At 36.4% G+C, this 26,571-nt stretch overlaps 1 protein-coding gene across 1 annotated transcript; it reads right to left on the bottom strand.

The window, feature by feature from the left end:
- Window positions 1-5,497: 5,497 nt before the first annotated feature.
- Window positions 5,498-26,199, bottom strand: LOC113044229 (carboxypeptidase E-like). The gene is made up of 9 exons (XM_026204011.1): window positions 25,731-26,199; window positions 14,979-15,175; window positions 11,164-11,331; window positions 10,925-11,042; window positions 9,986-10,168; window positions 8,876-9,015; window positions 8,632-8,731; window positions 7,121-7,239; window positions 5,498-7,040 (listed from the first exon to the last, which is right to left on the bottom strand). The coding sequence occupies exons 1-9, from the start codon at window positions 25,969-25,971 to the stop codon at window positions 6,942-6,944; spliced, it is 1,365 nt and encodes a 454-aa protein (XP_026059796.1). The 5' UTR covers window positions 25,972-26,199; the 3' UTR covers window positions 5,498-6,941.
- Window positions 26,200-26,571: the final 372 nt, after the last annotated feature.

Here is a 26,571-nt window from a genome sequence, read left to right on the forward strand (position 1 = left end):
CATCACTGTATTCAGGATGCGACTTTCATTACAAAGACAAAGAACAAGAGGTTACACTGTGCTATTTAAATAAAAAGACAGATGCAGGATAATGACACAGAAGATAAAACTGAATAAAGAGTATCAAAAGAAAGTGTACGAGGTAAAAGAGCACATACAGTACACACAAACTTAATTTAATTCCCTGCTGGATTCCCCTACAGTAGCCCAGCATGTATCATGATTAATAGATATAGTTTGGAAGTGTTTTATGGGCAACTGCTGCTTAGCTTGAGTCAGTCATAACCACACACATGCACAGGTCAAAGAAAAGATTATAACAATATAGCCAAGAATGCCAAAGATTAGACTATACTCAGATATTCTTGTGACTAAACTAGATTTATTTTTACATGGTATGAAGGAAATGAGTGGTCCGAAACTCACTACAGTGTTGCTATGCAGTTGCTGAGTGTTTTTTTTTTTATTAAGTTAATATATGGTTGCTGGAGTGTTCTGGGTGTTTACTTACTGTCTCGTTCCAAGAGTCCAGTCCATTAGTCTCTAGTGTTCCGATCCCTGTATGGACTTTAGTGCAAATCTTGATACATGAAAGTAATGAAAATAATAAATTACATTGCTTAGGAAAGTATAGTAATAAGAATAATCTTAATCATCTTTATTTGATTTTCTCTTTTGATTTTACTACGTAAATAGAAAACAAAATCTAGGTCCAGAGCTAAACAAATATAATTTTTTTTGTTGTTTTGTTATTTTATTGAAAAAATTATAATAATACTGATAATTGTCACCACCATTATTCTATATATTCTACTGTGGAAATTTGTCACCACCATTTATTATTATTATTTTTTATTACTTTTATTTTATTTCGAATACATAACAATCGTGATACTTATTACCACCATAGAGAAGGCCAAAGCCTTTAAGACAAAAAGACACTATCGAAGAATTCAGGATGCTCACATCCCATGATTACCATCACAATACAAATACTGGACCCAGTGACCTCTCTAGCATCTCCCCCTTTCTTTTATCTTTCTCTATCTATCTCTCTCTCTCACACACAGACACACACACCACACACACACACACACACACACACACACACTTATAAACACAATTACACTCCACAGACATATATATATACACAAACAGTAACATACACTAGTTCAAACAGACAGATACTCACAAACATAAAGGTGAATCTCTCTCATTATTCTTTCTTTGCACACGCACACATATACTGTACACACACACACACACTCACAGATTAGGATGGTGTTCACAGCCCAGTGATATTAGGATATTTGGAGAAAGAAGAGAAGGTTGGGCCACCCAGAAGAACAATACAGGAGAAATACAGGAGGGAAGCGAACAAAGGAGAGGATTTGAAACAGGTCTCAAATCAAAGCAATGCTGCCTCTCTCTCTCTCTCTCTCTCTCTCTCACACACACACACACACACACACAAATATCCTTTTCTCCCACACACCCACTTGAATGCTTGTAGCATGTGACCATGTCTGTCTCAAGTATTTTTTAGTGAATTTCTGAATTTTCTGAATTTCTCTTTTGTGTTCTTCGATTCCATCTTTTGTCTCATTTTGAGAGGGTTTATGTGTCTGTTGTCCATTTGGCACTTGTTCTGCACCACAGCAGACCGATTTTAACATTTTGGACCTTAAGGGCTTATGGTTTAGGGTTTATGCATATGCTCATTAGCATTAACCATTGTGATTTTATTTATAATGGGGTAAATCAACATTCTGTATCAGTTCACATGTTGGCCCATTTAGAATTACAGTCTCAATGACATATGAATGTGTGGAACATGAGTAGCCTACCTTTAAATGATACATATGTAATTTTGTACATGAGAGCTGAGTTAAGAAATTCTAATAACTCTAAATGTCTACCATAAACTGTCATTCATTGTTTATTATTTAGCCAACTTTTAATGTAAAATGTTTCAACAGTGCCCTCTGTTGATTAACTCAAGAATTGTCTAGTAAGGATTTCAAAGGAAGGCCACTTCAAGCATTAAACATAGGCTATATTCATTTTTAATTGCAACCTTTAAAAATGTATTTCCTTATATAGGCCTCAACCTTTCACATGGCCATGTTTGAAGAAAAAAAGCAAGAAAGAAAAAAACAGACCATTCAATAACAAGGCAGAGGGAGAAACAGAAAAGAAAGTGACCTAACATGCCAAAGTAAGCCAAGACTCCAAAACATACTCAAGAACAAAAGTAATTGGCCATTTGTGAAAACTTTGTGCTGTTGTTTAATGCATTCAATTAGATATTGGTGTCAGCTCTCCTGGGAGACTGGAGCGCATGTGTATTTTTAGCTCTAATTAAACACATATCAATGCTACTCTCACCCTTCTAGCTATGAAGTAATGAGAGAAGTGGACCTTAGAGAGATAGTATTGCTGTTTTAGGCATTCTGAGATCCCTCTGGACCAACAGCAGAACTGCCATACAGTTGCTGTCTCCTCTCGGATCAATAGTATTGATCAGGATTATGCTAATAGGTAAGGAATGAATAATGGGTGAGACTGCTCGGATCTGCTATGCCAGCAACTATACAGAATAGAGCTAAATAACATGCCTACACAACTTTACATAACTGCAGAACTTTGTGTATAGCAGTAAAGAAGAGTGGCAAAAAAAATCAGTTTTCAAACTTTACCTTTACTGAAGAGAGATACATTTAAGAATTTAAGACTTTGTTCAAAAACTTGCTTAATATCAGTGACAAAATAATGACAAGTTCCTTTTCAATGTGAGGGCCTGAGACTTCCTCGGCTGCAGAAGGTGCTGGGTAGACTTACACTTTGTAGTCTGTTACTGATTAAAAATTACATGTTGAAATTGTTGTAACTCATTTTAGGTAATGTATTCTGACTTCTTTTGGATTATTTTTAGATAACTTTTGACATAACTTCCAAAGGGATTATTGTAACAAAAAAATAAATAAATAGCAAATTTCTTTTTGGTCTATTTTCTATACTTTATAATCAAACTATTATAATAACAGTGTAATTTGTATTACCTCATGTGTCGACATGATGCCAGGAGTCTTTTATCAGATGCTTTCTTCTGTCTTCTCACCGGCCTTCTCATTTTTGTTGTGTTTGTGATATTAAAAGGAATGCACGCAGCACATATTGACGACATATTCATCTTAACGTTGCTCTCCACAGCATGGATATCCTTAACAGTAATACCTGCAAAGGTATTTACAAATCATTGAACTTTTAAGTGGCCGCTTCGTGGAAATTCTCACCCCTTCCATCTTTGTCTCTGTCTCTGTCTGTGGATGTGGCTGAGTATGTCTGTGTCTCCCTGCCTGGTTGGTCATGTGCCCTTGTTTTGTCTAGTCCTTTGTAGTTCCATGTTCTTGTCTAGATCCTTGTCTTAGCAATCAGTTTATTCTTGTTTTTTTTGCTTTTACTCGTAATATTCTTTTGTTTTATCCTGATCTTTGGTTTTGTATTTTGTTTGGTGTTCTTTAAGTAAGTGTGTTGGCAATTATTTATTTCTTATTGTTACTTTACTCTTTATCAGTTCTTTCTTTTATCTATCCCCTTACTCCGGGGAAGAAATGATGTTCCTGTGGAGCTTTGTCCTGTCTTGTCTCTTTGTGTTAGAGGTCCTGTCCTGTTCCTGTGGGACTTGCCACTGGTTCTACCTGCCTGGCACTTGGTTTGCTTCAGAGTCGGCAGTCAACGGGTATCTGAGCTCTGCTCTGTGGTGCCTTGTTTGGTTTTCTCCATCAGCCTGGTCTTGGTGCCCCCTCTGCTGCTACAGTATTCTGCCAGTTGATGTCCGAAGCTATTCCAGTGGCTTTCCCTAACTGTTTACTGTGTTCCTGTTGTAGTATCACTTGTGCACTTCACAACCCTCTTGTATCGGTCTGTTCTGTCAATAAACCCTTGTTACTGACCCTGCAATTGGGTCCTTCTTCCAGATCCCTGACATTGCAAACCGGCCAAAGTACTTCACTACTCCAGTTTTTTTTTCCTTATCTAGTGATTTTTTTTTTTTTTTTTGGCCCTGATTTTCATTAATCATGTTTTGACAGTTCCAGATAGCCCTGAGTTAACTGAGACTGCTGCAGGCATTCCTGGGTCAGTCAAACCAGTTCAAGGCACCGTTGATTTGACCAAATTTGTTGCAGCTATCTCTGATCTAGTCAAGTCCATACCAGATTCTCCTGAGCTGCAGCCATTTCTGAATCAGTCAAGTCAGTTTCAAACTCCACTGAGATTAACCCATGGGTCCAGGAGGACCTGATTCAAGAACCCTCTAGCCCTGTGAGTCCAGTGGTGTCTAGTTCGGTGGCCTTGTTGTCAGAACCTGTCAGAACAACAACCTTACAGTTATGAGGCTATTTCCCCCCAAGCCTCCCAGTCTATTTGACTTTGTTACAGAAGTTATAGCATAGACTGTTATAGCCCTTCATATCAAGCCATTAGAAGTTGATCCTGTCAGCCAGGCTCTTTGAAATTTCTCCTGTCATGTCACTTCCACAGAAGATGTTCCTGTCAGTTGTGTCATGTCCCCAGAGATCACTCCTGTCATGTCCACAGAAGATGCTCCTGTTAATTGTGTCAAGTCCCCAGAGAGCTCTCCTATCTTTTTGTCCCGTCCTTAAAGATGGTTCTTGCCTGTTATGTCAGATCCTCAGAAGTGGTTCCTGCCAGTTATGTTCATGGAGACTATTCCTGTCTGTTAAGTCACACCTTCAGAGGTTGTCCCTACTGTACCTATTTTGTCTGGGCCATACAAAGTGTCCCTGCCTGTCCTGTCACGCCTACAGAGGTTGTTCCCGCCAGTTGGGTCATGACCATAGAGGGTGTTCCTACCTGCCAAGTTATGGCCATATAAAATGTTCCTGTCTGTCCTGTTATGTCCTCTGAGGTCGTCCTTGCCAGTCGGTCATGGCCATGAAGAGTGTTCCTGTTTGTCTGGTCAAGCCTTCAGAGGTTGCTCCTGCCAGTCAAGTTGTATCCACGCACTGAGATCATACCAGATCTGCTATCTGCTGTTTCTTACGAGTCCCTCAGAGGATGTTCTGGCTAGTAAAGTTCCACCTGTGGAGGCTGTCCCCGAGTATACTGCTCTCCCTGTCATGACCTCTAAAGATGTCCCGGGACAGTGTGCTCCAGCCCAGTGCTAACTGCTTATGACACTTGACTTTATTTGTTGGATATTGGATACAATCATGAAAGTCAGGACTTAAGATATTTACATTACTCTGCTTGAAATTTATTATCATTGTAGTTTTTTTTTTATGTTGACTGAGCATGAGTGAATTGAAATGTATAATTAACTGATTCGTTTCTAAAGTCTGCATTAGTTTTCCATACATTTTAATGTTAATTATTAAAAATGTTAGCATTTGCAGTTAATATGATGGAAGACAGATATGATGGCAGTTGGCTTATATCATAGAAAAATAAGAAATACAAGAAGAAGACAAGACAACAGAAAGGGAAGTTTATTTTGGTTGCAAATTGGACCATTCGATTAAACCATCATTACATTCATATACAAGACATACCACTTAAGCCTCAAATGAGAAATACATAAGCTGACTCGAAATGCCATTTCATGAAATTAATATTGAAAGTTTAAGCTTGAGTTTAATTTAGATGTGCATGAAATTTCCTAAATCAGAGGGTTAACATTTGGATCAATGAGAAATTCAGTATGTAGGATTATAGACTTTATAATAAGATTGATTGATTTAGCATTAACATGTGCCATTTCATATTACAGAATTACACTAATAATAAATATACTTAAAAAACAACAACAACAAAATCCTATATATTACAGAATGTTTAATAAAGACTGCAGATAGTACTTCATCCTGCACAACTGTGCATTTTGGTAAAGATTACAAAACCATCAGATCTAAATAAACTTGTGTTTGTTTAGTTTGTGCCAGTTTGCTGTTTTATGATCCGAAATGAAAATCTGCTTCACAAACCTAGATAAAAACAGATTTATAGCTATGATCTATCATATATTTATAATGATATAATTTCCTATATAGTTTGTATAACATACAGTAGGAGTTCAACTGATAACCTCTTCCATTCGCTTTTCATTGGAACAGTTGTCTGGATATGATCTTTAGCGTTATAATTATTAAAGCATTTGTAAATGAAACAGGTTTATCAAAAGCACTCCCATTCAAAACATCAAGCATGATTCTAATTAAAACCACAGGACAGTGTTTGAACAGAAAGAGACTTTTGATTAGGTGTAAATGAGTGCTGTCTACATTGCCTTCAGTCATAATCACTCACGATCAGAATAAACAGTAATATTCATTGCTGACATGTACATTCATCACGACACAGTGCTCTCTGATTGGTTGGTGTGATCGGTGACCATAGCTACAAAGTAATCTCACAATATCAATGTAAAACACAACATTACAAAAGAGTAATAGATCGCCCTCCACAATATCGACTTTCTGTTTTATCCGTGATTCTTTTTCTGTCAGTATATGTAATAACATGCAGATGATACACAATGCTCTAAAATAACATTAACCAGGTTGATCGATATTGCAAAAACAGTGCAATAGGATCAGCTTTACATTAGTGGCACTCCACCAAACCTACATAGCATTTCATTTAATGGCAATACATGTATTCATTCATATTTACACGGACAACCATATATGCAAATACTTAGCCCAGCTTTAACACTGGTTGCCTTTGCTAACATGTATGAATGGCTTATGCGCATATGGCTGTTGTAAATATGTTGAGATGCAGTGCCTCTAATGTAAAACAATCCAAATAAATCAAAAAACGGAATTATGTTATTTTAAGTTGATGAGCACACACATACGACAACAATAAATATAGTACACCCATAATGCTTGGTTACGGCGTCTGCCTCGGGTAAGTTAGAAGTTGAGTGTCTCTGACATCATCTTCCACCAATCCATGAGCTCCTCCTTCTCTTCCTCCTTCCTCTCTTCCAGCGATTCCAGCTCAAAATCCAGCTGAGAATGAGAAAAATGAGAGGTGTCAGAACAGGACGATAGATATACTGAGAAGGAGAGAACGGAGGGTCTGTGTTTACCCGTGTAGCTGGGCTGGGGGGAACAGCTACTTTCTTGACCACAGAGAGGTACCCAGGAGCTGATGCTGACACTTTGTAGTTACCAGGAGCCAACAAGCGCCAGTAATCGCCATCCTTAGCTAATAAAAAAAAAAAAAAAAAAGTGATTTACATTTGAAATTTTACTTTTAAAGTGGCAAATTATGGCCACAAGAGGGCAGACCTACACAACTGGGTGGTCGAGTAAAAGGTGAATGTTTATTTATTTTGTGATAAAATACTTCATGTACAAGCCTAATTTGCAGAGATAAGTAGTTTTTTTGTTGTTGTAATGATAATGATATTAATATAAAAATAATAGCCTATTTAAAAAAGGGGGTTAGTCTGGGCCTAATGGACTGAGAGTTAGACATGTAACCCAAAGGTCGCAAGTTTGAGTCAAAGCACTGAACCCCCAACTGCTCCCCGGGACTGCTGCACATTTTTCTGAAATGAATCACGATTAATCCCAGCTAACAATAGGAGTTTTGGAATATACTTTTATATTGCTATAATTTCACACTTCACTTTCAGTTTTCAAATTAATGTAGAAACAACATAAAGACAATATACTTTTTATATTTGTTTAATGGCATCTTTTTTTATGACTGAAGACGAGTATCACCGATACCAATACAACTGATGACCCTAGGATTTTTTTCCCCTCTAATATTTAACCATCGACTATAGTCATTCGATATTACAGTATAATTGTGAGCTGTCAGTTTTAACATTTAAATGAACTTTAAACAATCTTCAAATAAACACATTATAACAAATGTCAAATTTACCTGTGCCCTTCAGCAAGTGGCAACTATATAGAATTTAAATAAAGTTATCACACTTTTTTGATATTCTAAATTGAATATAGATCAATCCTTAAAGCTACCAAAATTATTGGTTTCCTTTTATTTAATTTTTTTGGTCCTTTAATTAACAGACATCACAGCAGCTGGGTAATTCATTTTGTTTGGCTGCTATTTTTTTAAGACCCGCCGCTGCTGAAAGTGACGCAGATCTGACATGCATCTTCGCAGTTTAATTTGTGCATTAATATTTAATGATACAGGCTACAGCACATGCCACCGCATTTGTGCGTGCAATTGTAGAGCACAGGCTACAAGCACATTATGCTGAGCTAAAGTGGAGTGTGCATCTGTAAAGTCTACCATTTGATGAAGCCATTCTGTGTCTAAATAAATGCAATTTTTTCAAGAAAAAAAAAAGACACAAGCAGCAGGTGTGAGTGGGGTGGCCAACACTAGCTCCAAACCTGCATTAAAGGTGTTAAATATTTTTTACGCAGTTAAACTGGAAAAATGAATCATCTGCATAAACTTGCTAATATTGACAGCACTAAAATAATGATTAAAAGTATATTATATATACTTTATTATAATAGTTTTTTTTTCTGTTTGATTATGCTAATTGTGCCTAGCCCTTAAATAAATTCAAATTGCATTGTGTGTGTATGTATGAGATTGTTTGTGCACCTGTGGTCATATCGTGGTCAATTCCTTCAACAGAAATAGAAGCGTTTGAGATGGGGTTCCCTTGGAGATCACGAACAAATCCTGCCACTCCTCTGTGAACCTGTGAAGGACATGAGGGATCAAAAGGGATGAAACTACCTCCTTCTAATCCTGATTCGTGAGTCTGAGCTCTACAGAAAACAAAACAACTCTCCCTCCCTGTCAGCATTTTCAAACCAAAACTAGGCATTAGGTCGGCTCTTACCTGCTCTATGTAGTTGACCAGCGAGTTGCGGTTCTGGTCCCAGTACTGCTTGAGTGTTTCCTCAGGAGGAAACTTATCACAGCTCAGCTCCAGAGTGATCTCAAAACAATTGCTGCTCAGATAGTTGAAGTCCTGCATACCTGACAGAGAGATAGAGAGAGAGAAGGGGAAAGATCAAAGGTTTGCAACTGACGTTAAAGGGATAGTTCACCTTCATTTGTTCCCCATTGAGTTGCATAGTGTTGTTTCCCATACTATGGTAGTCAGTGTGGACCAGCATCTGAAGGTGAACTATCCCTTTAAGTGGCCTTTTTCTTTGTATTTTTTATTTTGGTAATTAACATGCACTTTGTGGTGAAAGTACTGTATGTGCATGCTTGAACATATACTCATATGAGCTTGTTGCATATACACATTTCTAAACCATCTGCATTAATCCCCTCCAGTGCTACTAAAACAGCTTCCACTATTCCAGGAAAGCATTCCACTAAATGTTGGAACATGGCTGTGGGGATTTGAAAGAACATCAGCGAGGTCAGGAATTGGTGTTGGGTGAAGCTTGCAATGGTCATTTCAATTTATCCCAAAGATGCTGCAAGGCCCTCCCCAAACGGCTGCCCGCAAATTTGGAAGCGCACAATTCTCTAGATGTGATTACATTTGCTTCAGGCAAATGAATTCCCATGCCTTTTTTGTTTTTTTAAATCTGGTATTAAACCTTCTACTTTTAGCTTTTATAAAAAAAAAAAAAAAAAAAAAAAAAAAAAATACATCAGACAATGTCCTGATGATACATATTATTACATAGCATCACACAGTACAATCCAAATGAATAACCAAAAATAATTATCATAAAAGTGTATAATAATTAACATTAATTTTGAGAATTTTAAATTAAACATTTAATATTCTGCACTATTTCTAGATGCATTTAAGAAAAATAAGTGGCTTTGACAATATAAACTTCTTCTTACATATGTACAGCACATCAATACATTATTATGCTGTGCAAAATACTAATAACAACAATTATTATGTTTCTAATAAATCAATGTACAGCACAATTAATCCAATCTATTATTAGTGATTTCCTGAAGCTGTGCATTATACCTCCAGGCACACTGTACCAGGCTCCTCCATTAGTGATGCCCTCTTTGAAGCTGGAGTCATCATCATTCTTGCGGCATGGCGGCCGGTTTGGGTCAGACATCACTGGGTTATAGCTGGAGTAGGCCTTAGCCAGAGACTTAAACACCAGATCATCTGGACTAGCACTATATTCATGAGTAGAACCTGATGGACAAACAGAGAGAGAGGAAAATTCAGAACACATTTTCCAGGTTTAATTCTATGAAACTGTAATTGATTGACTATACTTGTCAATTTTTGGGTAAGACACATTTTTGGTAAGATTTTCTAAAACCAACTAGTAAAAGATGTCTGTTAATAGGGCAGATTACAGTATGTTGAATGAAGCAAATACTGTAGATGCTATAAGGGTTTGGGTTACTGTATAATGACATTATATTCCACTGCTATTCAAAAGTTACCTTATGGGAACAAAAATACAATAAAAAGAAGTAATATTGTGAATTATTAGAATTGAATTTAACTCTCTTATTAACAAATAAAATGTATTTAACTAATTTATTTATTCCTGTGAGGGTAAAGCTGAATATTCAGCATCATTATTCCAGTCTTCGGTGTCACATGATCCCCAGAAATCACTCTAATATGCTGATTTGGTGCTCAAGGAGCATTTGTCATTATTGTTGAGTTATGCTGCTTTATATTTTTGTGGAAACATTTAGTGATTCTTTTCAGAATTCCTTTATTTACCTAAAGTTCAAAAGAACTGCATCTACTTGAGATAAAAACATTTGTACCAATATAAATGCAATGTTAATGAATAAATTATTAATTGTTTACAAAAATTCTTACTGACCCCAAACAAATATGATATTATATTAAATAATATATATTTGAGAATTGATATGAATGTATATAATGGTATGTGATTGTTTTTTGTGTGTGCATGTGGTTTCTCACCACTGCGTGTCTCATCATATGGGTAATTGGCCACCACGTCTCCTCCGTGCAAATTGGCTGATAGAACAAATGGAATGTCCATAATCCACTGAATCACAGCCTTAGTTTCTGGTGCCAGCTGTAACACACACAGATTTAAAAACATTTTTTTTACCAGTCTAAAAACTTGTGCTCCAAAATTTGTAACACTAACACCGTGCTGCGATATTTAACATATAGATGATCAAACACTCTCTCACCTTGGTGTTTTCATCCACAGCTTTCTTCATGTTTTTCAGGAGATGGTTGTTGGCTCCTCCATCTCTTTCATTCATGTAGACGATGCGATCAAGATCTGGAAAGTTCCGGTTCAGATCAATCCCCTGAGCATTGCTGCGGCCCACAAACCAGTCCTTCATCTCACCAGACTGCACATAAATAATATAATAATGATAACATTAGCAGAATTACCACAATCTTTAAAAAAAGAGAGATCTCCATTTTCAAGTAGTTCACTCAAAAATGAAAAATTGTCCCTAATTTTTTTTTTGCAATCTTACTGACCCTAAAGTTTTGTGTAGTATACAGTAGCAAACCTTTAAAAAAGGAGCGTTAATTTTTTTTTTTTTTGGCAGGGCAGACAGCACAACACAAACAGGTGAAAGCTGAACAGACTCAGTTCAGACTAAGTGAAACCTAGGTTTCAGACTGAGGAAGAAAGCACTTTGGTTACTCAACATTTTTCAGACACTACAGGAAATGCCTGAAAATGAGTGTTGTAAAGTGAGTTTGGCTTAAAGAGGAAGTCTGAATACAACTGTAACTGGTTTAACATACAAATAAAACCCATATCTCCTATGAACACAAGATTTTATCCCATCTGTGACCTCAGTAATCCTCTCTATCCTACTGAAATCATTTTATAGTTACTTTTTTTGATGTACAGTTCCCATAAAAGATGCAACCTTTATGCTCATATTTGACCTCTAAAACAAAGAGAAAAACCCAAAGACAACGCATGTTTGCTGTGTGGTCAGGATAGACATTCATCACAGCTGAAGCAGTAAAGCAGTGTTGTAAAACACATCCCAGTGAGGTGTTTAATAATCTTTTGGTTTCCCCTAAACAAATGTAAAACTAAAAGTCCAGGGACCTTGTGTGTAAAATATATAAAATGTGTTGTGAAATGCAGAAGGATATGAGAAACCACAGTAAAGTGTCATGAAATCAGCACCACTGCGTTCTGCCAACAAAACTTCATGCTAAAATAAGGTGAACTTTTTTTTAAAAGGGTCATATGATGCGATTTAAATTTTTCCTTTCTCTTCGGAGTGTTACAAAGCTCTAGGTGCATAAAGAAGATCTGTAAAGTTTCAAAGACTAAAGTCTTAAATCCAAAGAGACATTCTTTATAAAAGTTAAGTCTTTTATATATTAAGTTAATAATTAGTATTTTGTTTGCAAGTCAACCCTAATTGACAGCGCACCTTGTTTGTTATCTTTATTTTATAAGTGCACAAAGGTTTTTTGTTATTATGTCTGTATCCAAAAAAACCTAGACCCTTTACAGATTCGATTGATGTATTGCTATTATCTGTACGATTAAAACTGAGAGTGAATTTAAGTTCTTTTCGGGGTTATCAGGAGAAGATGACTCAATACGCATATATGCGTTAATCGACTCGAAAGGGTTAAAAAACACAAACTTATATTAAACAAACAAAAAATGCCCCAAACGTTTTTCGAAATTAACTTGATAAAAAAAAAACTAAACTAAATATAATAATTGCCATTTGATTATAATAGCTAATTGCCATTACATACAAAACAAAACTATTTTTAACCGTTTTAGTTCCAGAACTAATTGTACAGTACTAAAGTACTGGGATGATTTAGTGCAAATTATTTACCAGTACCATTTAAAGGGTTGCATTCACACCCACAGTGTGTACTAGGAAGTGATGTGAGCTGGTTGACAGCAATGTCATTTGTGCACATTCAACAATGAAAACAAATTTTACATCAGGAGGATGGAGGACACAGTGATTTTAATGTGAATTTGTGATTTTAAAGAATCTCCAACGGTGACTGGAAGTGCTACTTTTGCTACAAGTGCCTGCACTTCAGCGTCCATTGACACATTAGTTGACAATGTTTACAGTATGTTTACAAAGTGTTTTAAATCATGGTGGGTGAGGGCATTTTCGAATGCATCTGGCCAATCAATGTCTACTTACATCACGGGTAGTACCAGTTGTGCTGGTTAGACCCTGCTCTGGAATAGGAGCTAATTTGGTTCTTGAAAAAGGCAGTCCGGTACTAAAATCGCACCCAGTTCTGGTGGTGCAAAAATGCCAAAAAGTGGGTAGTTCCACAATTTGTTCTGGTACTATGAAAAAGTACTATGAAAAGGCCCTTAAAAACTGTAGACATCTGCCAATCACTAATGATATTTTAACTATTGTCTCTGTTACACTCACATAATGTTTCATACACAGCAAATGAGCTTGCTGCTTTACATTTAGCTTGCTGTTTAGCGGTTCCACTGAAACCCTCAACCTTCTTCAGCTCCACCCGTATAGATCAGCTTGTACAGCAGCGTATAGGCATATGTACTGGCAGTAGCACATTCCTGTACCTGCTTTGCAGCAGCAGCAGCCAAGACTAAATACATCACATCCATTACCATGCTTAAATCTTGCAAGAGTTGTCATGATGGAAATATGAGAACAAATGATAAATGGTAAATAGTTTAAAATTAATTGTATTTAATAATAGAATAATATCTAATTGTAAAAATATTGTGTACAGTAATTACAACCTTTTTAAAGGGGGGGTGAAATGCTCGTTTTCACTCAATATCCTGTTAATCTTGAGTACCTATAGAGTAGTACTGCATCCTTCATATCTCCAAAAAGTCTTTAGTTTTATTATATTCATAAGAGAAAGATAGTCTGTACCGATTTTTCCCGGAAAAACACGACCGGCTGGAGGCGTGACGTGTGGGCGGAGCTAAAGAATCACGAGCGCCAGTAGGCTTTTGTGTTGAGAGCGTTTGGAAGCTGTGACATTACGTGAGGACAAAACCAACCAAAACAAACCACAGCTAACAGTCAGATTCAGCGTATATTTATGATCCAGAATCAGATCCAGAGGCTCAAATTTAACAAGAGCAGCATCAGCAACGACGTCTCTATGTGGTATGTACTGAAACTGTATATATTTGCTTAGCGGTTTTGGAAAATGACTAAGTTCCACTTTGTCGTCTTTTTTTCCTTTTTTTTTTTTAAGCTGTACATGTGGAAAGTGCAGTTTGATGACAACATCGCATGTTGTTTACTTGATGTGCTTACACGCCGATAGCTAAGTTAACAACACAGAGATATTTGAAGCAGTTTTACTCACCGCCTGCGGTTCCAACACACGATCGTGACCCTTTTTCGTTGGGACTGCATTATCCTTAAGAAATAAACGATGTGCAAATCCGGCGTCAAACTAGGCCTTGTTTGTAAAACAAGCATCTTCGAAATGCAGGGAACAAACAAAAACACTTGCACAACTCCGTTGATGCTCTGTAAAAATAAACTCCATCCACTGGTCCCTTAATGCTGTTTTTCTTTTGGTAATCTGTGCAGGGTTGTCTTGCCCTGGCAACCAAAAACACACTCCTTTTGTGACTTTTCACGACGCTCTCGCTCTGATCAGTGAATCGCTCTGATCAGTGAAATGTCTGTGCTCAGCCTTGCTATACGGGAGCGCGCGCTCTTCCGGGAGAAGTGCCCTTAGGACCCATATAAGGAAATTCCGCTCCATCTAACGTCACACAGAGCCATACTCGAAAAAAACTTTCCGAAACTTGTGACAAACCGGAAGGAGTATTTTTGGAACAGAAACAACTTGATTTTTGAAACTTTGTCCATGTTTAACAGTGTAACTCTTTAACAGTGTAAAAAACTCAGTATGAATGAAATAGCATTTCACCCCCCCATTAGACTTTTCGAAAGAAAACAAAACCAAAGATACACCTTCATTCTGTTTATATTCTTCTTGTTGTGTAAGGTGTGTGTGTGTTTACCTGTGATGCTGCTTTCTCGAAGCCATCAGGATTCATGGAGGGCATGATGTGAATGCGTGTGGAGTGGATCAGGTCAATGATGGTGTCGTTGCCCTCCTGGTACTCATTACAGAGATATTGAGCCAGATAAATGAGCAGTTCTCTGCCCACGGCCTCATTGCCGTGCATGTTCCCAATGTACTTAAACTCCGGCTCACCTATTACACAAAAACAAACACAGTTAATAACACAAAACTGTATGCACATGTCTGTTAAATTAACCAACAAAAATAACAACTAAACGATGCCTTGCCAGTTATTTTAGGCATTATATTTTAAAAAGTGAACCGTACTATTTGAGTTGTATGAATCACATGACAGCAAAACCAGTATCTTACCAGCCGATCATAAGTAATGTATTGGACAATTTGTCAGTCACTTAGCAATTATTATAGAAAATGTATGATGTATTTTACTATCATGATACTGGGTCAAACAGAGGAAGAATAGAATGACTGACACTTTATAAAAAAAAAATGAACTTAAAACTTAAATTTAATGTCTAATAAAAATATTATATTTAATGAAAAATTGTATATAAAATAGCACTGAAGTGAGACTTACTGATCATTTGTTGGGCTTTAAAAGTACAAAAAATCACTACATAAATAAAGTCAACCAATTAAAAATTACAACCAATGAAAATCAGCACAACAAAGACAGATATTAAAAATATCCACACTTCTTATATTTATCACTTTACGCAAATAGGGTGCGATAAGGCCGTAAATTATGTAATTTCTACTAAATACTAAATATTTTAATAATAAACTCAATATTTTATGAGCTGTTTTATTTTCTATTCATTTTACATGAGGATGTTAGACTTCCTCTTGGTTATTTTCTTTTCCATCTCCAAAGCAGCTCCTTTGTTTGCATAATCAAGACATGGTCTTATTTGTTCATTTAAATGTGCATATACATCAAATACATAAAACATACAGGGTAGAGGTGTATTCCTGCAATTCCTGAGTTTTTGCAAAAACAGAACCCAGTGCAAATCTGATGTAATCAAATGATGCAACAAGCTCCCCATAGGGTTGGGCGATGTCTACAAAATTGGCATCGGACGATGTCTACAGTGAAACATCGCAATGGACGATGGACATTGTATGCGTGTTAATTTGTTAATTTCACACTACATGCGATGGCGAATCTCGATAGTGAAACTGAAAAGTGATGGTGCATTCAAAGGCAGTTTCAATGCCAGGCAAAATAATGGCTCCCTGATGCCCACAACTTATATATAGTATAATTCCCAGAAGATATTACTGCGAGAGAAATTACTGAAATATGGATTTTTGCCCAAATCATATTTATTCCCTTATATCCCATTGTGGGATATAAGCTGCCAAATTCTGGCTTCATTTCTAAGAATTGCCGGTTTATATATTACAATACTGAGTAAAAAGTCACAATTGCAAGCTTGAGAACTTCAGAATTGTCTCAGTTGCGAGAAAAAAGTCATAATTGTGAGATATTTTTTTTTTATTAATTATTAGTCTGCTGACAATTCAGCTTAAAATTAAATCTAAACATATATTAAAATAGAAACAGTATACACAAACTTTGAGCATAAAAGGTGTTATCTCAAAATCATTAATACAATCTTATTAGCCCCACACTTGTGAATGGTTATATATGGTAAAATATATGTGCATTTAAAAAAAATAAAAACATATTTATCAACTGCTGCAAACACTAAACCCAGTGCAAACATGGGCTCAGGTAATATACTTAGAACTTCCAGAATCCTCTCTGCTTTCACAAAACAAAGCCCTGACCCACTTAAACCCTCCCCAACAATCCCATGCTCAAACATGAGCACTAACATAGGCAAACGCACTTCATCCCTCAGGTAACATGCACAAATCATCAGAGGCCAGGAAAGGACACTAGACGTATTTCTTTGTTAATCTCAGAACCATGAACTTCTGAGATCTCTTCCGCCTGATAAGCACACCACACTGACTGTATTGTAATGTAGAGATTGCACGTATACACAACAAACAAACAATGTTTACCTGCCATTGTGCAGTAAACATTATATAATATTTAAGCACCTTATATAGGACATGGACTCTAAAATAGATGTTTACATTGGACAGACCTGTTTAGAAAAGCCAACACACTAGTTAAGCTAGAACATAAAGGCATACAGTACTGAATGCACATTTATTTGCCATGCTCACAGATTGGAAGCAGATGGAAGAGCTGTTTTCCTTGCAGGCTCTGGCCTTTTTTGGCCAACTATTTCACTGCCTCCACTGAACATCTAAATATTCTACATCTCGCAGTTAAAAAGCAGCATGTGCAAAATATCCACAGTGTGTGTGTTCAAGCTCCTAAATAACGACGTATGTCCCTGTCACATTTACAACCAGACTTTGAAGCTCCAATTACTTCAAAATGAAATTACCACCAAACTCTTTTGCAGATGTTAATGTAAAAGCAAAGTATTCCCAGGCCTGTCCATAGGAAATGTGCATTTAAACGTGCAATGTGTGCATGAGTGTGTAAATAGGTGTCTGAGAAAAAGTGTCTGAGAAAGTGACTGAAAAGTAAAGGTGCTTTCTGTTTAGATTTTTTTTTTACTTATAACAGGATGTGCTGTATAGAATTTGGATATAATGTTTTATATACAGTATATATATATAAATTATATGTATATAATTTCTTTTTTTTTTAATCAGCTGATAAGCGATCATGCATTAAATATAATTTCAACTGCACCTCACCGTTAAGATAAAATCTAAAGATTTGGTCTTTTAAGACCAAATTTATGTGCTAATATTTGGAATTTGGACTTTTTTTTTATCAACAATCTAAAAATAAACACATCAACTTTTTTGTAATTGTTTTTTTCTCGTCTACATTTGCTTTGCTTTATTTATTTCGTTACATGTCATAACAATCAGATTTTTTAATTTGTTTTATTTCTGCAATAAATATAAATGTGAAATAAATATAAATATCAAATGAGACTAATACACTATAAATATAATATACATGATAAACATTAAAATAACATAATAATGTTTACAGTTTTTAATGTAAATAAAGTGAGAAACTGAGAGAACTGGAAGTGAGAGAGAAACTACAATATCAATATCGGTAAAGTGTCAGTCAAACTGATAATCAATCAGCTTCACTATTTTACATAAATGTAATAGATTGGATATTATTACAGTGATGAATTAATGCATCTGGAGGGCAAAGGATAAACACAAAAAGTGTGAAATCCCACACTGACTGCAAGGAACAAATGTCCCCTTTATTATGAAACACGGTTTAATATGTGTGTCTAATCCAAATCAAGTAAAGCTGTTTTGATAGCAGTAATGAGGAAATCATCTGCTGTACAGATGAAGTGAGCTGCAGACTGGGAAAGGAGAAAGCTGCTAATCTATCAGTGAAACAGACAAACAAAAAGGCTAAAATTATCTCTCTAAACACATCCTTAAACATCAACACCATCTCTCACACACTCTTCTGGTCTCATTAATTTTCTCCTTGCTTTGTTTACTACCTCTCTATCCCTCTTTCTCTTTTTTCCCTTCCTCACAAAGAAAATATACGTCAAGAGAGAGATGAGAACTGTTACACGGTATCTGTTAATCTCATTTAGGACAATATACCTCACACAGCTTTACTATTTGTGTATTCTCAGATCTGTTTTTTAAGACAAATCCATATCCTTCAAATATAAATGTAACTGTAGTGTAAAATGTCTCTTTGGTATAAATCGGTGTTAAATGTGGTATCAGATATCTGCATTTACAAAAGTTTTGGTAAACATGCAAGGATATCATACTTGTAATTATGTGCCTCAAATAAAAAAATTGACTAAAGATTAAATATCACAGACCAACTTGTAAACATACCATGAATCCTTCAGCAAGCAAATTTAGGTTGTATATTGGTTCTCACAATAAAATAAATATATACATTAGGAGTAGGACTGTTGATAAATACAGTAAATAACAATGAATCTCATAAATTGATGAAGTTAATCTCCAATTTTACAAGATTTTGTACATTATGCTACATTTACTTGATCAACAATACAATAACAACTGTAATACTGTGAAGTTTAATTAAAATAACTGTTCTCTATTTTTATATAGGCCTATTTATATACTTCAGAAATCGTTTTAAAATGTTGATTTGGTGATTATTAGTGTTGAAAACAGTTATGCTATGATACAGTTTTCAGGATTTTCTGAAGATTAGAAAAGTAAAAAAAAACAGCCTTTATTTGAAATGCATTCTTGCTGACAAAGTATTAAATTGCATTTTGCTCATTTAATGCACGCAAAAACATAATCATATGCAGTAAAGATGTATTATTAATGCCACAGCAGTGACCAGGTGTTCTTCACTTTAATATTGATAAATCCGCCCGTGTTTTTTAAATGATATTTAATATTTATGCACTTATAGAGTAGTGCCGTACAATATGTGAACGCTTCAGAACGGAGACGTAATGAGGAATGCATGGGTTTTTAAAAATTTCTGTATCAGCTTTGGTTCCTTTAAACTTGGAGGAAAAATATCCAAACTAGCCAAATTTAGCAATTCAATAAAGACGCGTTTAACAGCGGGTTTGCTGCAAAATTTGAACCGAGTGTCGATTCCAAAGGAAAGGAAAGGACTGACAAAATGTGCACCTTGATTCAAAATGCAGATTTCTTATGAAAAACAAATCCCTCACTAGCACATGTGCATTATGTTTACTGGAGCAGACTGCCCTTTCACAATCTCTCTTGCTGGGTTTTAGCCAGAGAGACACACACTGAGAGAACAGTGAGCCCAAAGATGAGAAATCCAGTGCCTTCGAGAGCAGAAACTGCTGTCTCATCTACATGAGAGGAAAAGGAGGAGGAAGGGAGAAAGGGATTTTATTCTAATCTTTCTGATCCTCATATAACCACATGATGACAAAACCTCATAACATCAAAGACTCTCTTCCTCTCTAAAACCTCAAATATCAAAAGGGCAACCTCAGATATAAAAAGTATTTATTTCATTATATCGAATCATTCAGCCTTAGGTTTGATTCTATTCTTTTCTATATTCTTTCCTTCCTACTAAACCCATCCATCCATGAATTCATCAATTCAATCAGTCAAGAAATGTGTTCTTATGACGCAAGTCTATAACCTCTTAAACACATACACAAACAGTACCTTTAACGTCAAAGAAACGCTGGTGGTTTCCATGGCTATGTTGACCCAAGGAGACCATTAATTCAAAATAATTGATTCAGCACACTTCTTCAGTGGAAACGCACACATATTTCATGAACAATCAGGCCATGTATGACATAAGACGCATCTCAACAACACATCTGACCACAGAGATGATGGTTATTTGGGAGAGATAAAAATGATTTAAAGAAAAGGTTTGATCTATGCAGAATACTGTACACAGTTCAAAGACTCAACTATATTCCTGTCTAAAATAACGAATAACCCTTCTAGAAGAGAGGATGTGATCTATAAAAGAGGGAGAGAGAGATGAAAACAGATGTGGAATCCCTCTAGCATGTATTATTAATGAACTTTGGCTCACTGGAAGATAACACTTTCTTCACACCCCTTGTGCAAAAAAACCCCACAAAGAGACAGAGAGCTTCAGTTGCTTCAGATGCAGTATGCTCTTATTTTTCTGTACAATAAATGTACAATGCAGTGGAAAATAGAATTATACAACACTTTCCATGAATAGAGCTTGACATTCTTTTTTTTTAAAACAAATGGTCAGTGAAAAGAGGTTTTTAACCTTTCAGAAAAGGGTGATTATTAACCTTAGGAGGTCAAATTAGCTAGTTTATGTTCTATTCATATTTTCCAATAGACCAATTTGGAGTAGACGTCACTTGCAGCTGTGCGCACATTGTGGTGGCAGAAAAACACTGATAAAAAGTGGAGGAAAATGAATAGAATCCATGAAATGAGAAAAAAATCCATCAGAATCGGAATGCAAATCATTTTTATTTAGGGATGCACGATAAATATCGGCCGATATTTGTCAGTAATTCCGGTTCTGTAATCAGCGGTAAATCTCTGCATGTGCGTGATTTCATGTGGAGCAGCATTTACTGCACAGAGCAGTTGTTCACTGACAAGCTGCGCAAAACATGCGCAAAATTTGATCATGGTTTGGCACAGCTTGTAAGTGAACTACGGCTGTAGAGATTTACCGCTGATTACAGAACCGGCATTACTGATAAGATGCGCATAAATATCAGGTGATATTTATCATGCATCCCTAATTTTTATACAATACTGTCATCGTAGACACCATCTGAAACTAGACGCAGATGATTAAACAGACAGACTATGGGTGAAACCTGCTATGATTAAAGCAGGAATGTGATTTAAACAATAGGTTTACATAATATTTACATATGCAAACACATTGTATTAGCCCTACAGTTACAGCATGAAATACTATGTAAAACTATAATGTTACATTACATAACATTTACCGATCTGATCTCACAATGACTTTTTTTCTTACAAATGCAAGTATATATATCTTAGTGTGGACTGTATTTATCAATTTAACTCAACAATTGCGAGTTTTTCAGTTCTTAGGATAAAAGCCAGAAGTGTGGGATATAAATTCACGATTCTGAATCGAGAGGAAAAGAGAGAATAGCGAGATGGTTTTTCTTTTTAGAATTGTGAGATATAATCTTGGAGTTGCAAGAAAAGTCAGAATTTTGAAATATAAACTCAAAATGACTTTTTATTCTTTTATTCCATGGTTTCTATAGACTGCTACTGTAAAACTGTCATTTTCTGCCACCAGATAGGCTCTCTGCACAAAAATTGGTCTATAAACATCAAAATTAAGTGGATTGTTCATCAAAAATGAGAATTATGTTATCACTCAAGTCACAAAAGTTAGTAAATTACGATTTTTTTTTTTATTTGGGGTAAATAATCTGTTTGTATATTTACATTAATTCAAATTAAATTAAATGGATTACATTACATTTTAATATACCAGAATGGGTACCACAGGGTTGCAAATTTAACCTGGATTTAGCTTCCACTCAGTAGGACCTAGAGATCTTAGGGCCATTTTTGGTTTATAGTTAATGATGAACTTAAAATTCAAATTTTTTTCCCCAATTCCCATGCAGTATTAGCGTAGTATGAAAAACTAAGAAACATATGACATTTAGGACATTTATTTAGTTAATACTTATAAATTAAAAATCTTTATTTACAACAATGAATGCTATTTGGAATGTGGGATGGGATGTGTCACTCAAATACAAAAAAAAAGGGGAATACCAAGGTGTATTTGTGGAAAGTACAGAGTGAAAATATGCATATGCGATATTCATATCAATACACAAGACACTTCGAAGTTCATTCAAATCAGTTCGAAAAGCTTAAGACAATGCTTTGAAAGGAGGCAGTAAAAAGGCCAGATCTTATCATGTGTGTGAAAGTGTGTATCTGATATAGGTGCTGTCACATGCTCACTCAGCAGAGCACCAGATGGCCTGTTTCCGAGTGTGTCCCAGCCCCTGTGGCAGACGGCATTGCACGCTAATTCTTCCTCATCTGACTGAGTACAGGGAAGCGCATGGCTCATGGTGCTAAGCTGATCTGTCTCCAGGGCAACTGCTATTTCTGCCCAGCCGTAACACCCTACACTAGCAGCACCCGACCAACGACGGGGCCTCTCTTTGATATCCCGCTCTCTCTCTCTCTCTCTCTCTCTCTCACATCTGTAAGCTGCTGCTGAGGTGCAGCTGGTTGCCCATAGCTAGAGGGTGTGGGTGGTGCTGGAAACTCATCTGGTAGCAATAAAAGCCTTAATGCAATGAGTCATAATATCTATGCAAACACACATACTGAGAGCCAACCATACTATTTAAGGAACAGGGGCCCTTTAGGATAACAGCTCCCCATCTTACTACTCTCACTTGTACACATGGAACTCACCATCAACACAAGACTGTGAATGAGTTTTGCTTAGTCAACACATGAACTTAATGTGTCAATAAAATAAATCCAATTGCTTGACTTTTTGACATGACATTTCCAAAATAAATAAGAAATTCTGTGTAATTTTATAATATATGTCCAGGGACTGCAGCTGAAGTGAGCTCTAATAGCCAAACTGGCATTTTACAGAAATTTTACAGCTAACATTACTTCATTAGGTATCATCAATCAATAATATACAATTGTACAGCATTTGTTAATCTGTCATTTGTCAATTAACTATAATTTATTAAATATATATTCTTAAAAATTGCATTACTTTTGAATCATTTTTTCATTTACATAGTTGGGAAGTTACTGTTATAGATAATGCTATAGTTTTCAGATGACAAGTTACTCTTTAAAATGTAGTAAGTAGTGTAACTATTTCTATATCTTTATAAGGTAATGTAACTGATTACATTTGATTATTGTTAGCTCATGATATCTACTACTGTGTACTAACTAATGTTAATTCATGATTTTATTCTAATCAAAAGAAATTCAGGTTACAGTTTATTTTAAGGTATCCTTTTTACAGTGTAATAAATTTAAGTACTGAGTAATATTAACTAACTACATGTACTTACTGTATTTTTAGGTTTAGGGTTTCTTGCATGTAATTGTGCATAATTAAGTGCATAATAAAACAAAAAAGTGTTTAATTGACAGAGATAAGATGAATGCATAAGATCATACCTCTAATTGAGTTTCAGACATAGCGTTCTGAATTCAGAATTAAAATTATCAAAAATGAACACTCCTAAATAACTGAAATAAGTCATGAATAATGACAGCTGTCCAGAGCAATAGTATAACTGGTCCTCATTTAAAGGGGGGGTGAAATGCTCGTTTTCACTCAATATCCTGTTAATCTTGAGTACCTATAGAGTAGTACTGCATCCTTCATAACTCCAAAAAGTCTTTAGTTTTATTATATTCATAAGAGAAAGATGGTCTGTACCGATTTTTCCCGGAAAAACACGACCGCCTGGAGGCATGACGTGTGGGCGGAGCTAAATAATCACGAGCTCCAGTAGGCTTTTGTGTTGAGAGCGTTTGGAAGCTGTGACATTACCTTGAGGAAAAAAACATCATCCAAAACAAACAATGGCTTACAGTCAGATTCAGCCGTTTAATTAAGATCCAGAATCAGATCCCGAGGCTGAAACTGAACGAGAGCAGCAGCAGCAACGACTCGCTCCGAGCGGGGCTCGAACCCGTGTCTCCGATGGGAGGCGGACGCACTAACAAGGAGGCAGAGATATTTTAAGCAGTTTTACTCACCGCCTGCGGTTCCAACACACGATCGTGACCCTTTTTCGTTGGGATTGCATCATCCTTAAAAAATAAACGATACGCAAATCCGTCGTCAAACTGGGCCTTGTTTGTAAAACAAGCATCTTCGAAATGCAGGGAACAAACACAAACACTTGCACAACTCCGTTGATGCTCTGTAAAAATAAACTCCATCCACTGGTCCCTTAATGGTGTTTTTTTTGGTAATCTGTGCAGGGTTGTCTTGCCCTGGCAACCAAAAACACACTCCTTTTGTGACATTTCGCGACTCTCTTGCTCTGATCAGGGAATGTCTGTTGTGCTCTCAGTGCTGTGCTATACGGGAGCGTGCGCTCTTCCGGGAGAAGTGCCCTTAGGACCCATATAAGGAAATTCCGCCCCATCTAACCTCACACAGAGCCATACTCGAAAAAAACTTTCCAAAACTTGTGACAAACAGGAAGGAGTATTTTTGGAACAAAAATACTCCTTCAAACGTACAACTTAATTTTTTAAACTTTGTCCATGTTTAGCATGGGAATCCAACTTTTTAACAGTGTAAAAAACTCAGTATGCATGAAATAGCATTTCACCCCCCCCCCCCCCCCCCTTAAGCAAAGAAGGCTCCTTTATTTATTGCTGTACTCTTCAGTCCAAGTAAGCTATATATATATATATATATATATATATATATATATATATATATATATATATATTTATATATATATATATATATATGTGCAAATGTATCTATTTATTTGGCAAGAAGCAGTGCAATAAGCCTCGAGTCTCTAATTGATCTGCAATTATATACTGTATTAATTCTGCAACCTTCGCAAAATGGCGCACAGTGAGCTGCTGTCATCACATCTCCGTGAGCGCGCGCAGACACACCAAAGCGCACCTGCGCATCACGACGAGCAGACATGATTTATGAAACACTTGCAAAATTATTAAATTAATCAGTATACATTATTGTGACCGTGCAAAGCAGTCTCTGTTGCAATGCCTGTTCAATTTCAATTGCCTATTAGAGACAAGTTCGCATTATCGCACATTTTGAAGTTAAAATCATGAATTTCCAAAGCTATTCAGGAATGCCTCCGTTCGCCATGAGGGCGTTTATGAATCTATCACATCGCTCACCGTTGTCAGCAAAGAGGATAAAATGTGAAATGTATTTTAAAAAGGCAATATGACAAAGGTGGTTATTTCACTGGAAGAGTGACTGTAACTGGAGAACCCCCTTTATTGATTTGTTATCGATTAATGGCCTAATGTAATTCCATGTAGAATGGATAAAACATGACACACAGAGGGAAATACTTGCTTTCGCAGCTCTGTTGAGCTTCATTAGTTAATGCTTTGATGATCTGTCTTGCTATAGTATTATAATGTGTCATAGTTAATGCTCATCTCTCACCAGGCTCGTGGATCCCGGGGTTGTCGCTCATCTCCAGCACGAGCAGCTCTCGGCCCTCATAACTCTCGCCTACAGTATAGATGCGGGTGATGGAGGGGCACTGGAGCCAAACGGACACCAGCGCTTTCCGCATCTCCTCATATCGGTGGTACTCAAAGGAGACTGCTCCTTCCCCCGCAGCATCTCCGCCTGAGGCCAGGGCCAGCATCAGCAGAGCCCCGCAAAACACCGCCGCCGTCATCGCTCCCGATTTGTCTTGTTAGCACTGCTGTCTGTCTGTGTCCCGTTTCTTTCCTGTGTCTCTCTGGATTTCTGTGTCGTGTCCTGTCTGAACCTCAGAACTGATGCGTGGGCGCGAGTCCTGACTACCTGTTTAGCCGCGGGGACGCGCGTGAAATCGCGGACGTGCAGTGCGAAGTTTACACACGCGGAATTGGTGGACGCGCACGGTGCTACCCCTGCAGGGGCGTGGCTTATGAAGTGACGAACAAATTTACAGCGTTATGTACGTGTTCATATGTGAACATGAACAATCATTGCAAGGATTGATCACCCGAAGATGAAAAACTGCTATCATTTACTTATCCTCAAGTCATTAAAAATCTGTATGAATTTCTTCTTTTCTTCATAAATTAATCTTGGGGTTAATTTGGGTTATTAACTATTTAAAAATATAATTGTGAACCATTGTTAGATAAAGTTTGTTCTTAATGATGCTACATCACTTTCTTTTGATATTGAATTATTCCTTTTTATATTTAAAAATATTTAAAATGTATAAAACCAATAATAATTAATATGACAAATATGCCAAACGGTCTGTATTTATAGCCAATCCCAG

The sequence above is a fragment of the Carassius auratus genome, chromosome 26 (assembly GCF_003368295.1).
Source record: "Carassius auratus strain Wakin chromosome 26, ASM336829v1, whole genome shotgun sequence".
In the NCBI taxonomy this organism is placed as follows: Eukaryota; Metazoa; Chordata; class Actinopteri; order Cypriniformes; family Cyprinidae; genus Carassius; species Carassius auratus.

What these genes read in the sequence shown, in the direction of transcription:
- LOC113044229 (XM_026204011.1), bottom strand. Translation starts at nt 25,971, where the DNA reads ATGACGGCGGCGGTGTTTTGCGGGGCTCTGCTGATGCTGGCCCTGGCC. An exon ending in TCGAGAAAGCAGCATCACAG is followed by an intron (nt 11,332 to 14,978) that starts GTAAACACACAC and finishes ATTTATGTGCAG; the next exon opens with TCTGGTGAGATGAAGGACTG. An exon ending in TGACCACGATATGACCACAG is followed by an intron (nt 7,240 to 8,631) that starts GTGCACAAACAA and finishes TTTTTTTATTAG; the next exon opens with CTAAGGATGGCGATTACTGG.